This window comes from Rhinolophus sinicus, linkage group LG11, assembly GCF_036562045.2.
Source record: "Rhinolophus sinicus isolate RSC01 linkage group LG11, ASM3656204v1, whole genome shotgun sequence".
Classification (NCBI taxonomy): Eukaryota; Metazoa; Chordata; class Mammalia; order Chiroptera; family Rhinolophidae; genus Rhinolophus; species Rhinolophus sinicus.
Window position 1 is genome coordinate 64,359,151 of NC_133760.1, and position 16,957 is coordinate 64,376,107.

Sequence of the window (16,957 nt, forward strand, 5' to 3'; positions counted from 1 at the left end):
TTTTGTGAACATGGGTATTTCTCCGTGTTTTCATATTTTTTCAAAAGTGTTCTTTTAGTGTCTTTCTGTTAGACCGGCCCACTAATCCTCAAACCAGCCAGGGCCCAGCTCGTCTCTCGTAAAGAGAGTCTGGCACCTTTAGTACATCATTACCCTTCTGTATTTGGTTGGATTTGCAGAGAGAAGAATAGCAAAAAGATTCCCTAGACTGGTCTTGAAAGACACGAACTGTTGCTTTCATTATGTTGTGGTCACTCCGATTCTTTTGCAACAGTTGAAAAGAGGTGCATTTTGTTAAATAAAAATACGTTCATGGCCAAAAGCTTTTCTAAAAGAAAGGGTTTCTTGATCCAAATGCTAGCCAGAAAAGGACCTGGGCCCTGGGGCGCGCTGTCTGAACCACCGGCCGTGGGACTCGCCAGAAAAGGCAGACGTGTCCACTGCCCTGGAGTTGATGGGCTCTTTTATACATTAAATTTTAGGGAAGAAAGATGTCATTTGTTTTGAAAGAGCTGGCGTGGACTGCAGATAAAAGGGATGGGAGCAGGTGTGGAGTGGGGCGGGTCCATGACAGGGGCATAGTCCATAAGGAAGAAATGTTCGCTGCTTTTGATTGGTTGCAGTCCGGGAAATGCATGTGTATGTGGGGTGTAGCAGTGTCTGGTGGTCCCGTGGATTCAGAGTTGATTCAGAGCTCCAACATGCATTCAGGAAGGTGAGCAGTCTGTTGTTAATTGACCCACAGCTATTAACTGGTTAAATACTCTTGTCTGTCTCGCTCGCTCACTTCCCTGCCTGCTGTAATTTTATTTAGGACCTCTCAGAATGTTTCTCCTGTCAGTTCTCACATGGCTATATCACTGTAACCCATCAAATTGAAGCTATAAAGCAGCCATGTCATCTTGACCAGGCAGATAACAGCTTCAAGTTCCCACTGATGTGTTGAAGAAAGGAGTGAGTCCATACCCTTCAAATACAAAATGGCATCACTCAGAAAGCGATCATTTTCGTTAATAACTAAATGCCCATAGATGGGCTCAGTATAGATCTGCTTTCTCCTGACTTGTGTTTTGTATTAATAAATAATGCTGTGGTGAGCTTGTCTGTATATCTGGAATTTATAGTTTCCTGTCTGGGTAGTTAGACCTTCACGCAGCTCAAGCCACCAGGAGGTGGGGGCAGGGTGAGGATAGAGATGCTCTGATACTGAGACATTGTCCCGTCTGATTCTTACATGGTTGGTGCTCAGTGGTTTATCTTAACAACAGATACAGAGCTTACATGAATGATGGGTTTGAGAGAAGCCTCACATTCAGTTCTACAACACAACTCTGCTCCTTCTGTTCAGTTTGCTTAGTCCTTGTTTTCTCTAGGTGCGTCTGGCTTTTCTAATTCACTTCCTTCTTGACCACCTTGTCTTTCTGACCGTTTCTATGTGCGTTTTCTCCACACTAGTTTGCCTGCTTGTGTATCAATTCTTTTGTACCCTACGGAGAGAAACTTCCTAGAAACCTATAGTTTTAGAGACATTAGGATACTCTTTAGGATAACCTGTCTACCCTGTGCTTCTGATGGCATTCACTCTGGGTTCTTGCTACACTCTTTTCCGTGGTGCACCCTGAGTGCCCACCCTTTCCTCTGCCTAGGCCTGTCTCTTTCCTCCACACCCCCTACACACTGGACTTGCTCCCACCTCTGAATCTTTGCCACTGCTCCCCATCCTCATCCCTTTCCAACCCCACCCCCAGTCCTTTTGTCTTTATTCGACCCGACCCGTAGTGCAAGTTCAAGTTCATGCTCACTCCAGCTACAGAGTTATCCTTTTCTGAAGAGTACATGAGAAACTGGGAAGTAGTAGGAAGGAAAAAAATTACATTTGGCTATGTATTCTTTTGTTCTTTGACCTATATACTGTATGTATGTATTACTTACTCAGTAATTTTGTAGCATATATTTAGCAAATATATTTGAAAATCACAAATTATGATTCTGTGTTATGCCTGAATTTTCCATGAACGTGTGTACTGGTTTCCCCTTAGCACCTGACTCAGTGTCGTGAGTACCTAGTAGGCGCTTAGTTAAGAGCTGGGGAAAATAAATGGCCAGGAAGGTGAGGAATAGAGGGAAGAAGGTATGAACAGATTGGAGGCAGCCTTGGCCCTCACCTAGCTTCTCCCTGAGCAATTTTAAAACTAAAGGAAAAGAATCACTTTTGTCTTCTTAAAGATTCCTAAGAATGGAGACAGTTGCCCCAGCTAGCTATAGAGTTTTAATCTTATAATTAAGAATTCTTCCTGTCTAGGATTTTATGTATAGAAAATCCTAAAGACTCAAAAAACAAAAAACAAAAAAGTTAAAACTAAACACCAAATTCGGTAAAGATGCAAGAGACAAAATTAAAATTTAAAAAACCAGTAAAATTTCTATACACCAACAATGAATTTTCTGAAAAAGAAATTGGTCCCATTCACAATAGCATCAAAAAGAATTAAATAGTTAGGAATGAATTTAAGTATGGAGGTAAAAGAGCTATATGCTGAAAACTACAAAACATTGATGAAAGAAATCAGAGAAGCCATAAATAAATGGAAAGATGTCCCATGTTCATGTATTGGAAGAATTAATATTGTTAAAATGTCAGCACTACCAAAAACCAACTGTAGATTCAGGGCAATCCCTCTCAAGATTCCAATGGCAGTTTTTACAGAAATAGAAAAACCACTCCTAAAATTTATATGGAACCACAAAGTACCCCAAATAGCTAAAGAAATCCTAAGAAAGAAGAACAAAGCAGGTGGCATCACACTTCCTGATTTTAAGCTATACTGTAATAGTAATCAAAACAGTATGGTACTGGCATAAAAACAGACCAATAGACCAATGAAACAGAATTGAAAGCCCAGAAGTAAACTCAATATGGTCAACTCAAATTTGACAAGGGAGCCAAGAATACTCAGTGGAGAAAAGACACTCTTCAATAAATGATTCTGGGAAAAGTGAATATTCCCATGTAAAAGAATGAAATGTGACGTCTGTCTGACAACCACTCACAAAAATTAACTCAAAATAGACTAAAGACTTAAATGTAAGACCTGAAAGCATGAAACTCCTAGAAGGAAACATGGAGAAAAAAGCTCCAAGCAACAAAATAAATAAACAAGTGGGACAATATCAATCTAAAAACCTTTTGCTCAGCTAAAAAAAAAAAAAAATCAACAAAGTGAAAAGACAACCTACGGAACGGGAAAAACTATTTGCAAATCATGTATCTGATAAGGGGTTAATATCCAAAATATATAAAGAACTGCACAACTCAATAGTGAAAAAATCCAGTTAAAACATGAGCAAAGGACCTGAATAGACATTTTTCCAAAGAAGATATATAAATGGCCAATATTCAACATGAATATGAAAAGATGTCCGATGTCACTAGTCATTAGGGAATTGCAAATTAAAAACCACAATGAGATATCACCTCGTGGCTGTTAGAATGGCTGTCATCAAAAAGACAAGAGATAACAAATGCTGGCATCTATGTGGAGAACAGGGAACCCTTATGCACTGTTGGTGGGATTGTAAATTGGTGCAGCCACTGTGGAAAACAGTATGAAAGGTCCTCAGAAAATTAAAAATAGAACTACCATATGATCCAGCAATTCTACTTCTGGGAATACATCCAAAGGAAATGAAAACATTAACTCGAAAAGATATCTGCACCCCACGTTTATAGCAGCATTATTTACAATAGCCAAGACACGGAAACAACCTAAGTGTCCATTGATGGATGGATGGATGAATAAAGAAGTTGTGGGATACGAATATATATATATATATATATGCATATTATTCAGCCACAGTAAACAAGAACATGGCTGGACCTTGAAGACATTATGCTACTTGAAATAAGCCCAAGAAAGACAAATACTCTATGATCTCACTTAATATATGGAATCTTAAATAAAACAGACAAACTCAGAGAAAAAGAGATCAGATTTGTGGTTACCAGAGGCAGGGGGTGGAGGGTGGGGGAATTGGAAGGAGGTTATCCAAAGGTACCAACTTCCAGTGATGAGACTACTAAGTACTAGGAATGTAATGTACACGGCGTGATAACTACTGTTTACACTGCTGTGGGAGGGGAAATTTGTGAATCGCGTAGATCCTAAGAGTTCTGTCACAAGGGTAAACGTTTTTTCTTTTTATTGTATCTGTACGAGGTGATGGATGTCGACTGAACCTAATGTAATCATTTCACTATATATGTAAATCAAACCATTATGCTGTATACGTTAAACCTTACACGGTGATGTATGTCAATTCTTTCTCTATAAAAACTGGGAGAAAGAGAGTTCTTCCTGTCTACCACTCCCTGCCCCCACCCCCAAAAATAAATAGTGACATAGAATGTAGGGACCATTTCTGCCATTTGAGAACAAATACTCTGCCCAGCATTACGAGCTCATGAGAGAGAGAATCGTGTCTTCGGTTGAGAGATTCCCTCTCAGAGCTTTGGGGGTTTAACCTCAGACCCACCCCACCCTCACCCCTGCCACCTTGGCGATAGCTTTACCCCGGTCCCTGTGGCCACCAGAAACGTTTCCATACCTTCCCAAATGTCCGCGGTCGTGAGACAGCACACACACTCCCCCACCCCCATCCCATGATTCTGCTCATGTTCCCACTTAGGGTTCAGCTTGATGTGGTGGGGGAGGACATTTGGAGGTCACACACGATGAGGCAGTGGTGTGTGACCTCCAAATGTCATATTTTGAGACCACAAAGCATATACCTGGCTTTGTGCGTCTTTGAAGTCGATATTTGAAAAGCAGTACAAATAGTGCTAAAGAGTTACTGCCATTTCTTCGTCCCCTCCTTGCTGTGGTAAAACTTACGTTTTCTATTTCTCTTGCAGAGCATGCTTGAGAAGGGAGGATAAAATCAACCTGTGCAACACGCAAAACTCCTTCAACGTTAATTCCAGAGGTGGAACATTTTTTTTTTCCTAGTAAGAAAGTAACCTATGTGCAGAGAAGACCAGTAAAGAGAAGCCCTGGAGAGCAGAGGGAACAGAAAGAAACCTGTCACCATGTGATCAACGACGATTTGGAAAGCTAAGGCCTCGGTCAGGGGTCGGTCACAAAGGACACGCTGCAGTGGTAATAAACCGCAGTGTGATGGCAAAAAGAGAAAGGTGGCCCTCTCTACCTTTTGTCCTTTCTGTTCAGCTTTCTTTTCTGACCAGGCTCCATCGTTAGGTGAACCTCCACTCCACCACAGCTCGGGGTTTGAATTGGGCGGTAAGGTCATTGGAGTGGGGAGAGGAGAGGGCAAAACACCTCAACCTGGGGCCAGCAGCGCTGGGTGGAATTTTCTCGACTGTGGCATGTTGGGTTTCTCTCTCTTTTCTCCCTTGACTATGTAAGAGCCGTTTCCTTTTAACTTATTTTGGTGATCATGTAGGAAGATCGTGTGAAAAAGGAGAGAAAATGTACCTCTTTTACTGGAATAATGTTTGTGATTACAAGTGAAATGAGGCCTTTTTTATCAACGTAAAGGCAACCTTCGCTTATATAAGCACTTCTCTGTCGTGATACTGACATCTTTACGTCACTCACTATCAATAATAAATATATTTTCTGACGAAGACTGGCATTGTAGCCTGGGGCCTCTTGTATTTCTTTCTCTGGGTTAGATGGCTATGCCTGTGGGAGTTGAGTTGATTTCCATTGTTATTCATTTGCATTTGTATTGTACCTTTTCTCTAAAAAGCTCCAGAATGCTTTGCAGAGCCTCAGCCAGGCAAATGATCCTTAGAACTTGCCTCTTGGGTAGGTAGGTAGATAGGTAGGATTCAGTAAGGGCTTTCAAATTGCATGAATGTTTCTTTCTTTGGGATGACTTCAGCCATCCTGCCTGAGGCGAGAACTAGCTTAGATGACCTTGGTTAGGAACTTCTGACCCTGCAATCTATGAAAATGTTGTTAAAAAAAAAAAAGAAAATCAGCCAACCTTGAGTATTTCTCCAGTTTCATTAAAACTTTCCTAACTAACTCAGTTTTTTTTAACCGGAGAATTGCTCGCTCCTTCAACCCTGGATTTTGATAAGTTGGAAATTAGTATTCACACTGAAGCTAAATGGAAAGGTCTTTCCAGGAATAGATGGAAGAGAAAATGCCAAGGTTTTGTGATGTCATGTAGAATTTTTATTTTGTTGCAGAGAGCGGTACTTTAGCAAAATGATGGAGAATACGGGCTCTGTGTGAGGTGCATTCTGTGTTTAGATGGAGGCTCTGCCATTTACCTGCCACCCGTGGGACCTCAGCAACCCACCTTCCATACTAAGCCCCTGATTCCTCAACTGTTCACTGGGGGGGAAATAAAACAACCTTCTGTGTAGACTTTTGGTGGAGTCAAAATGCTTCCCACATACATTCGGTTGGGTTCAGTCTGTGTTGTTGTTTGTGTGATTATTCAGTAAACTGGTATTTGGAATTGGGGGTCACGGAAGGAACATCCACATGCCCAAGTACCTATTACTTAGAGAAAGTCAGGATGAACGTGGCTTGTGTTGGGAAAATTTCAGCTAACCCCTGTCATGTAAGTGCGGCCTCTTCCGCATCTAAATTCCTGAGTTGGCTCCATTTGAATGGCGTCTCCCGTACACTGGACACACCTGTAGACCTGATGTTGAATCTGAGTGACGTTGTTGCCTCTTCTACCACTTTTCCCGAGATGCGCTGTGATTGCTGTGTAATGAAAGTTTTTGTTTTGGGGTTTTCTTTGTTTTTGTTTTTTCATGGTACAAAATAAGCTGAGTTCGTTTCAGTGTGAAGGAAGGAAGCATTGGTACCTAGAGCAGCAGCTCGTTATGTCAGGATGGCACCCAGGTATCTGCCTGGGAGGAAGAACAGGTACACAAAAACAGATGTTTACACGGTGACTGGCTGTAGTGTTTGCAAATCCGCTAACTCACAAATTCCCTCTATACTGCTCCGTTTTGCAGTTTTTAGAGCCAAGAACTTGGCACATCCCAGGCAGCCACTCTTGTCACTGGCAGAGAAATACATCACTGAAGAGTCAGGCATTTAAAGCTGGTTAAATCCATGAGAACGTGAGGGTGGTTTGTCTGAGGACCTTTCTCTCCCAGCACTGGTTGTGAATGCATCATTCTGATAAACATGATGGGTGCAAGGCGGCCCTTACGGAGAAATAAAAGGGGGAGATGAGGCCTTTCTTTCTGCACTTTTGGAGACCTCCCTGTTGAGGTACATCTCTGTCCAGGACACTGGTAACTTGAGGACAGCGGCTTGAGAGGGATGTTGGGATAGATGAGTCTGATGTGAGTGACATGTCCTAATCGGCTGATTTCTCCATTAAGTAGAACACACCTTGAACCTCAATAGTTGAGCTCGGGAAGCGAAGAAGAATAAAGTGTCTGGGAAGCTGGTCAGATGTTATCACGCTAAACAAATGTCTGGTGAACTTGGACAAGACAGCTGTGTTCAACCACACAATCCTCTCTGAAAAGTCAATCACTTATTACAGAAAACTGGTCAACATGGGATGGCTTAGAAAATTGTAGGCTAATCCTTATTAATAGCAGATGTGGACTAATAAAAGCCAAACGCTTGTGGCTTGCTGGTCTACCAATGAGACTCGTTTCTATAGCCGCTCTATGTGGTATTTTGCTTAGAACGGAGCAAGCAGTCAGATGTCCTCATCTTCTCCGGCTTAGGAGTTGGGAACCTGTGGTTCTTAGCTTGATATCTTTCAGCCCACATGCAAAATTGCTTTTTCCAGAAACCCACAGGGTAATTCTCTTTCCCCCATTTCAGCCGCAGGAGCTGAAATTTCAAGATTTAAGACTTAGAGCTTTGAACAATTGAAACAGTCGCAATGACTTACTGGGATTATTCTGTTTTGTTTGAGTTAAAATACTGGAAAAGCTAATGCTTTGAATGAATGCGTTAGTGTTCGTCCATTCTCTGTCACTGCTCTCCTGACTCCTCCATGTGTTCATCCAGTTTTCCACTCCCCCCCTCTCACTTGTTCCCATCTTTATCTCCTCCTCCAGCCTCTTCTGTGGGCTGAGGCTTTGCTCACCCGTCTCTGCCTTTCAGCCCTGCCTCTTGAGAAGTGATGGAGGTGCCAGGCGCTTTATCTTAGGTGCACAATCCTGGGCTCTCACCCTCGCTGCCGCGTTGGTGTTGGGGCAAATCACTTCCCCTCAGGTTTCTCACTCGCCGTGGCCCACTCTGGTTCTTCTCCATCAGAAGTGATTTTCGATATTCCTTTTCTTCCCCAGCCTTCGAAATCTCAAACGAGTTATAGGTTTAGTTCTTCTTATCATTTAGTGGTATCTCATCGTTGCACTTCTTAACTTACAAACCAGGTGTATGGAGCGTTTTAAATTCTTTGAAAAAAACACTAAGGTTGTATTCTCTGTGTCCTTTGTGTTTTTCCTATACTTGACCATCCTCATTAGAAAGAAAACATGATTTCCCATCACTTGCCCCAGGGGGTTTACTCAGTGGGTGGGCTCTGTCCATTCTGAGATGTCTTCCTAGGACGTGTAGCCAATCTGCGCCAGTGAGACCCACCGTCCAAACCACTCCCAGAACAGGAGATGGGGTGCTGATGCTCTGTTACCTGTGGCAGTCTGAACAATACTTATGCTGCTCAGCTGAAGTCCATGCTTATTTTTAAATGTATTAGATGTCTGTTTCGGCCTCTTCTCCAATGGGGCTCTTAAAAGAATGCAGAATGTCACGGGGGTCAGTTTTTCCTTCCTCCTTCCCTTGACCCATTTAATATCAAAGGTGCCAACAATGACTGAAACAATGTAAAGGGAATTAAAGGGAGGGACACATGACTGTCCATTAAGCGGAACACTGGCTCCTGGAGGTTGTCGGGAGAGAAAGGACTGGACATTATTCCCAGAAACTTCATTCTCTATAGCCTGTGTCATTCCAATCCACTATAACCGGAAAAGTCATGTTTAATTATTCCCATTTAGGTGAGCTAGAGCTATAGCCGTTTTATTCTTATCCCCAGCCTGCTCGTGACCCAGGGAGATGGGAGTAGTCAGAGATTTTTCAGGTGCAGTGAAATGGGAAACTGCGAGGCCGTCCTTGTATACCAAGGAGATTGACTCGGCCCGATGTGCTTTGGAGAGCCTCGCGGGTAATGCTCTCCTTAATGATGGTGTATTGAACTGATAAGCACCAAAGACCACGTAGACTTGCTCTCCCACACCCAGAATGAGGGTCACCTCATTCATCTGACAAGGTCCCTTAGGTTAAGAAGTTGGCCAACGTACCAGATAGCTTCAGGAACTTTCAATTCTATTACCTTCCAAAACCCAAAGTCATTGGATCCCAGGTTTGGGAGAAAAGGACCAACCATCTAATTCATTCGACATCCCGGCTGATGTTTGAATGACGATGATGAAATTTGATACTTAATGGTGTTCTCTCTTTCGGTGCCTCTAGCCTCATAGTTGCTGGCAGACCCCTAAACATAAGAGCTGGATTACATTAGGAGAGAAAGCAGAAGTCGTCCAAGTCAAAAGCATCTCCCACTTTTCCTGTCAGTTGTCTTGAACCTTCCAAACAGGCCCACAGTCTTCTTGAGACCGTGCTCATATGCCCTACCTTTTAAGGGACAGTCCCATGTTAAACCCAATTTGGATTCAGAAAATACCGTTATCATATTCATGCCTTTCAGTTAAGGAAGCTGGAAACTGAAAAACTATTAAGTTCACTCCCAGAAACTCCCTCAAACCAAGTCAACTCTAAATGGAAAACAGCCATGCCTCCATTTAATGAAATGCTTCTAACCTCTTGAAGTGAGTTAGATTAGGTGAGGCCTCCATACACTTTAAAGATTTTCCCGTGCTGAAAAGTTTGCCCATGTAGCACCCCCTCTCCCTCTCCTGGGAGGTTTCTTACTGGGCTGTGGTCAGTCCCTCGGCTGAGAGGGCAATCTGCTTGGAATATAACCCTGTCTTTAAAGTAAGTTACATTTCCATAATGGCTTTTAAATGCAAATGTGGAAGCCCAGAAGTCAGAGGCCACGTTGCATGGACCCTCTGCTCTGGCTGTGCCTTTCCTTCCTGGACTTACCTTGGCACAGGTAGTGGCCTGGCCGGATTGGCCTCCTAGTGGCCCACAGTTGGGGCGTTTCCTGCAGTGCCTTTTCCTGCCAGGTCTGCCCACTGGCATGGCTGCTGCTGGGTCTTCATCAATACCCCACAGCGTGGTTGAAAGCCTGGGCTCATTCACTCTCCCCCCTCCCTGGCCAACGTATAAAATACCACACTGCGAATTTTAGCTTTGGAGTTCCCTAAGGGAATGTGCACCCTCATCTCAGAAGCATGACCATAAAGTCATTGAAAATGTTATTCGACATAGAGTCAAAGTGGCAGCGTTTTCTTTCAAGCTTGGAAGGCAGGCTGCAGAGCAGGACCTGGGAACTGCTTTAGCAAAGGGTGAACGGGATGTCAGTTAACCTGCTGTTGGGAGTTCATTTTGAGTTACCTCCGTGTTCTTAAAATGTCTTTGCAGCAGCCCCACGTGCACTGTGACCCCAAATAAAAGCGCTCACACTCCTTGCCCTGAGGTGCTTAACACAGAACGTGGAAATCTTGGTAACGTGGGCAGAAGGTGTTTTTCTTCCATTGGAAATGAATTTATCAGTGGAGTCAGAAAGGTGTTATTGTAGCGGAGCAGAAGAGGCGTTATGAATCACCATTAACGTGCTGCTGTTTCACAGGTGATTGCCCTGAGTTTTTATGACCACTTCCAACTTCCTCCTCAGTATAGCGGTGGCTTGTTCATTACCTTATGGAACAACTTGCACGGCCCAACTCACCATTCCCACGTTCTCTCATACCTGGGAGAGGTGGCTGTCAGCCCAGTGCCACATCACACTGGCATCGCCTGAATCATTCAGACATTAATTCATCAAATCCACAGTCTCCCTCTGTGCCCCTGGCACTGTTCTGGCAGTGACCCGCCTGAAGGACAAGCTCCCGACCTCACGGAGTTTGCATTCTGGTGGGGGCTGGGGGTGAACAATGAACATGTCGGGGAGCAGTAAAGGCTGTGCCCAATATCAAAGGGCAAAGGATTAGAGTTCAGGGAAAGGGGATAGGGCTTCGGGGGAAGATGTGCTACTTAGGTTAAGCCCTGAAGAGGTGACTTTTGAGCAGATTTCAAGATTTTTTTTTTTTTAAGTACAGTTAGCATACAATGTATTAGTTTCAGGGGTACACCAGTTATTCAACATGTATAGACCTGAAGAAGTGATCACCATGATAAATCTAGCAACCATCTGACACCATATGTACTTATTACAATATTATGGACTATATTCCTTATGCTATAAGCCTACATCCCCATGACTACTGTGTAACAACCAATTTGTACTTGTTAATCGCTTCCCGTTTTTCCCCCACCACCCAAACTTTCCTCCGATCTGGCAACCATCAAAATGTTCCCTATATCTGTGAGTCTGTTTCTGTTTTCTTTGTTTATTTTGTTCTTTAGATTCCACATGTAAGTGAAATCACATTGCATTTGTCTTTCTCTGTCTGACACTCCACTCAGCACAATACACCCCAGGTCCTCCATCCATGCCACCGCTGATGGCAAGACCCATTCCCTTCCCTGGCCGAGCAATATTCCACTTTATATATGTACCACCTCCTCTTTATCCATTCTTCCATTGACAGACACCAGGCTGCCTCCACATCTTGGCCATTGTAACAATGCTGCAGTGAACATATGGATACACACATCCCCAAGAAGTAGTGTTTGGGTTTCTTCAGATAAATAACCTGAGGTGGGATTACTGGGGTCTTCTTTGTCTCTTGTTATAGACTTTGTTTTAAAGTCCATTTTGTCTGGTATAAGCATTGCTACCCCAGCTTTTTTTGTTTGTTTTTGTTTTAATTTTCATGAAATAACTTTTTGTATCCCTTTACTTGCAGTCTGTGTGTTTCTTTCAACCTGAAGTGAGTCTCTTGTAAGGGTTTTATTTTCTTATCTATTCAGTCACCCTATGCTTTTGATTGTAGCATTCAATCCACTAATTTAAAGCAATTGTTGATAGCTGTGTAGTTATTGCCATTTTATTATTCATGTGGTTTTTTGTTTTGTTTTTTCCATCTTGAAGTCCCTTTCACATTCCTTGTAATACTGGTTTCATGTTGATGAACTCCTTTAGCTTTTTGTCTCTGAAGCTCTGTATCTGTCCTTTGATTCTAAATGATAGCTTTGCTGGGTAGAGTAATCCTGATTGTAGGGCCTTGCTTTTCATCATGTTAAATATTTTGTGCCTGTCTCTTCTGGCCTGCAAAGTTTCTGTTGAGAAATCATCTGACAATCTTATGGGAGATCCCGTATATGTTACTAGTTCCCTTTCTCCTGCTGCTTTTAGGATTCTCTTTTTGTCTTTAACCTTTGCCATTCTGTGTTGGTGTGGTCGATCCTATTCGGTTCATCTGCCTGTGCTGTACCTGGTGCCGCGTGGGAGAGGCTGTGCTGCAAACCGAGGCTGTCTGCACCGGTACCAGGTCTGGGGCAGCTCCACACAAGCCAGGACATCCCGAGGCCTGCTGCCACCTGCCAGCTTCTGTACAGTTCAGCCACTGGTAAAGCCTCCTGCGTGTGCAGGGGGTGAGGCGGTTTCCCAGCTGAGGCCGCAGGGTGGAGCAGCGGCGCTCGCCTGACCAATCAGATTCAGACTTGGCCTGTGGGGGCGGGCTCACCACGGGAAAGGCGCGCCTGCGGCTGGTGGCCTGAGAGGAGAACGCCTCACAGAGAAAACGGGGACTGCCCTCCAGCCCGCACCCCGAAGTTACACAACTCAGTCTCCCCGTGTCTCCCACGCCCCCAGAGTCACCGTCCCTCCGCCGGAGCCCAGGGTGAGTGCCTGCGCGGCCTTCTAAGCGGACGTCTGGTTTCCTCAGCCTTCGTCCCACCGGGCCGGTTGGAATCCCGTTTTTCACAGGCAGAAGTTGTGGGGGCTCCTCTTTCTAGCACCGGTACCAGGGCTGGGGAGCCTGGTGTGGGGGGCTGGGGTCCCTTGGTCCTTCGTGGGGAAGCTGTGTGGCTGAGATATCCCTCCCAGTTTCATCTGTCACACGGAGGTGTGGGGCCGCCTCCTTTCGTGTCTCCTCCGACCAGTCGCCATGTGGCTGCGTCTTTAGATCCTTCACCGTAAGACTTCTGTTCAGCTAGACGTCAGCGGGTTCTCCAGGCTCATCATTCTGTAATTGAGTTGTAATTTGGATGTGTTCACGGGACGGGGCCAGCACAGCGCTTACCTCCTGCCCCATCTCGGGCGTCCCAGAGCAGGTTCCCGGCTGTGGGGAGAGGACCGTTCATGTGAAGATCCGGGCAAGTGCATTGCAGGCCGGCAGAACAGTAAGCACGGGGGTCCTGAGGCAGGAACAGGCTGGGTGTGTTATGGGCACAGCAAGGTCTTTGTGACCTGAATGGAGTGAAAAAGGCAAATACCGGTGCTGCCAAAAAAATGCACACACATGCCCGTTATTACTCATCTTTGGAATCGTTCTATATTGAGCATTACCATGTGAATACAGTTTTTTCCTTAAAAGGTGTATACATCTTTTCGGCACCCTCTGGAGTGCTGGGAGATGAGTTCGGAGAGGGGTCCACATGGTAAGAATTTAAGTTTTATTCTGAGTGTGATGAGAAACCAGGGAGCGTTTGGTACAGTGCCATCCATTGATCTGATACAGATTTTTAAAAGACCACTCTGGCTGCTGTGTGAAGAATTATCTGGGTCCAGTACAAGCAGGGAGAACATTAGGAAGCTGTCACATTAATGATGTAAGCAGGGGGGGTGGGGGGGGTTACTTGGACTAGGGTGGTGGCAGTGGAGACAGTGAGAAGGCCTCTGATTTAGGACATCCAGAGACAAAAGAAGACCCAGACTTGCATTAGATGTGGGGTGTGAGAGAAAGAGCGGAAACGTGTAAGAACCCCAAGATTGTCTTCAGCACCTAGCTGAATGGTGGTACCATTTGCTGTGATGGAAACAACACTAGGAAGATTGAGGGGGCGGGGGGGGCAGGAATCAAGGGTTCGATTTTGACCATGTTAAGTCATATGTATAAATTACAATTCCTAGTAGAAATGCTGAGCAGGCCATTAGCTATAGGCTGGGGCTAGATACAAGATGGAATCATCACTGTCGAGAGGGTGTAGAGCCTGGAGTGAATGTGGAGAGTGAAGACGGTTGAGCACTGAGCCCTTTGGCTCGTGGGAATGGAGTGAGCAGAGAGGAATGAGAGAATGGCCATTGAGGTGGGAGACAAACCCAGGCCGACTTGCAGGCCCAGGGAAGAAAGTGGTTTAAGAAGGAAGGAATGAGCAGCTATGTTAAATGCTGCTGATGGAACAAATAAGATGCAGATAGAATTCGCCAATAGATTTGCTATGTGAAGGTCCCTGCACAGCAGTCTGGGTGACGAGAGAGAAGGGAAGCCTGGTCTCAATGGGATTGAGGAGAGAATGGGTTTGGTAAGTGGAGGCAGGAGAGGCAGCACTTGGAGGAGTTTTGCTAAACAGAGGAGGAGTCGGGGGAAGGAAATAGCAGAGATGTGAGCTTCTAGGTTCTAGGAAGTTTTCTTGTTAAGGTTGGAGATAGCATAGCCCCTTTTGTAGGCCAGTGAAGAAAACTACAAAGAGAGGAGACGTTCAGTGAAAACGTCCTTGAGCTGGCCAAGAGGCAGGGGTCCCGTCTCAGAGCACCGTTCATCCACTGTGCCAAGGAGGCAAGGTCAAGTGCATGACTACAGAGGCAGGCAGGCTAGCAGATTTGATCATGAGGATGAGGGCATTCTCTTCTGATGGCTTCTATTTTCTGATCAGCCCTGAGGACTGTCCCAAGTTAATAGTCACTTACAATTATTAACAGCAGCTGAGAGCCTCGCTCTCCCTCCGCCCTTCTGACTTCCTGAATAATTCAGTCCCAAATCCATTAGATGGCACCATGCCAGGTAGGCCTCCACGCAGGAGGTGGGGGTGATGGTAGCCCAAAGTGAGATGCGTGAGCCGGGGGACGGAGGTGTCCATTTGTGGTGGGGGGACCCTACAGTGTGGTGTGAGAGCTTGAGGGACAGCAGGAAGGTGGCAGCATCGGTGGGGGAAGGACGGTAGCAGTATTGATGGGAAAATGGTTACATCCAGAGGACACTGATCCCATAAATAAATACCTGGAGGATAATAGGAGCCAGATTTCTTCATGTTAGATCAGGGAGTTACAAAAATGGAAAAGGAGAAAATTAAAATGAACTCTGGGGTGTTAGTTTGGAACTGGAGATATTGATGTGATTGGGGTTTTCAACATCTGTAAATAGATACAGAAATAAGTATAGACGTAAACGTGCGTGCATGTTTCTATGTACATCTGCATACCCACATATATATGTACGTACATATATTCACACATATATTCCTTACCTGTGACAGAGAGAGAGCCGGAGAGCAATTACATCCTAATAGTAATGAGCATAGCAGGTGCCCAGATCTTGGCTTCTAAATACCACCCTCCAGTAAAAAGAACCCTAACTTCTTGAAGAAATGACTAACCCCTGGTCTGGGGCAGGGAAAATACAACATGGAAACATATCAGAAGGTCACGGCCAACTTGAAGGGACTATCACTCTCTAAATCTGACACAGTTTAAGCATCAAAATAAATCATGATAGCAATCAATTGACTATCATAGGCAGGGTCCATACTGATGTATAAATAAATGAATACATAGACAGGGAAAGGGAAAGCTTTTTCCTTAGAATAGAATGCAAACGAATACATGGAAAAAGGAATGATAGAATTATCAAATCATTATTTGGCAACCATCCTAATAATAATTCAGCCAAGAAACATCAACGGATGTGAAGACTAGGAGTGAATGTTTTTTTAAGAAACAGTATGTTTACCTAGTCTCAAATTGTCTCCCAACTTGTAAATTACAAAAGTAACAAGAGTAACCTTCCAGCTAAGAGACACCACCTTTATCCAGTGATCAATATTAAAATTCCCAGAAATGGGTCAAACCGAGATCTGATGGGCTGCGAGAAAAGAACACAACAGATATCTGTGATATCCCCACCCAAAACTGAATCTAATCATGGGGAAATACCAGACAAACCCAAAGTGAGGGACATTATACAAAATAACTGGCTTGTAACCTTCGGAAGTGTCAAAATCCTGAAAACCTAGGAAAAAACCCGAATAAACTGTTTAGAATAGAGGGTAACTGAATAGAAGGTAACAAAAGAGACACAGGAACTAGTGTGTGATCTGAGACTGAATCCTTTCCCTATGGAAGACATCACTGGGGCACTTGGCAGAACTCGAACAGGGTCTGTGGATGAGACAATAAGCTGTCAATGGTATTTTTCCAATGTCTGATGATTGGATGGTGGTTATGTTGGAGACTTCTTGTTTGGGGTATTTGGGGTCACAGGGCATCGTGTCAGCAACTCACTCGCAAATGGTTCAGGAAAAAAATTGTATTATTCTTGAAACTTTTCAGTAAGTTGGAAATTATTACAAAATCAAAAAGAATTATAAAGTAGCTGAGGATGAAAGAAATTTAAGACATAAATTAAGGAACAGTTAAAAAAACTCTTGAAGGACTAGATGACTAAAGTCATTGTCAAGTTGCACATAAAAAGATTATGATACAGAATAAAGCAATGGAACAGAATAGAGAGTCCAGCAACAGACTGATGCATATGTAGATGGTTGCTTCAGAACCAAGGTGACATTGCAGGTCAGAGGGGAAAGACTGGAATTAAATATACACACACACACACACATGCACGGGTGCTGGGTTAGTTCGATAGCCCATGGAACAAAAGGGAACCTGGACCCTATCCTCATTCCATACTCAGAAGTTAATTCTAATTGAGGTG

The 16,957-nt window shown here is 44.2% G+C and overlaps 1 protein-coding gene across 6 annotated transcripts in view; it reads left to right on the plus strand.

Moving 5' to 3' along the window:
• The window catches only part of CHCHD3 (coiled-coil-helix-coiled-coil-helix domain containing 3), a 250,368-nt gene extending 244,722 nt beyond the window's left edge, over nucleotides 1-5,646 (plus strand). For all 6 annotated transcript variants that reach the window (XM_019751017.2, XM_074315354.1, XM_074315355.1 and 3 more), the window contains one exon: nucleotides 4,913-5,646. In XM_019751017.2, the coding sequence (XP_019606576.1) occupies nucleotide 4,913 (1 nt within the window). In that variant the 3' untranslated portion in view covers nucleotides 4,914-5,646. The remainder of the gene's footprint in view (nucleotides 1-4,912) is intronic.
• The last annotated feature ends 11,311 nt before the right edge of the window (nucleotides 5,647-16,957 follow it).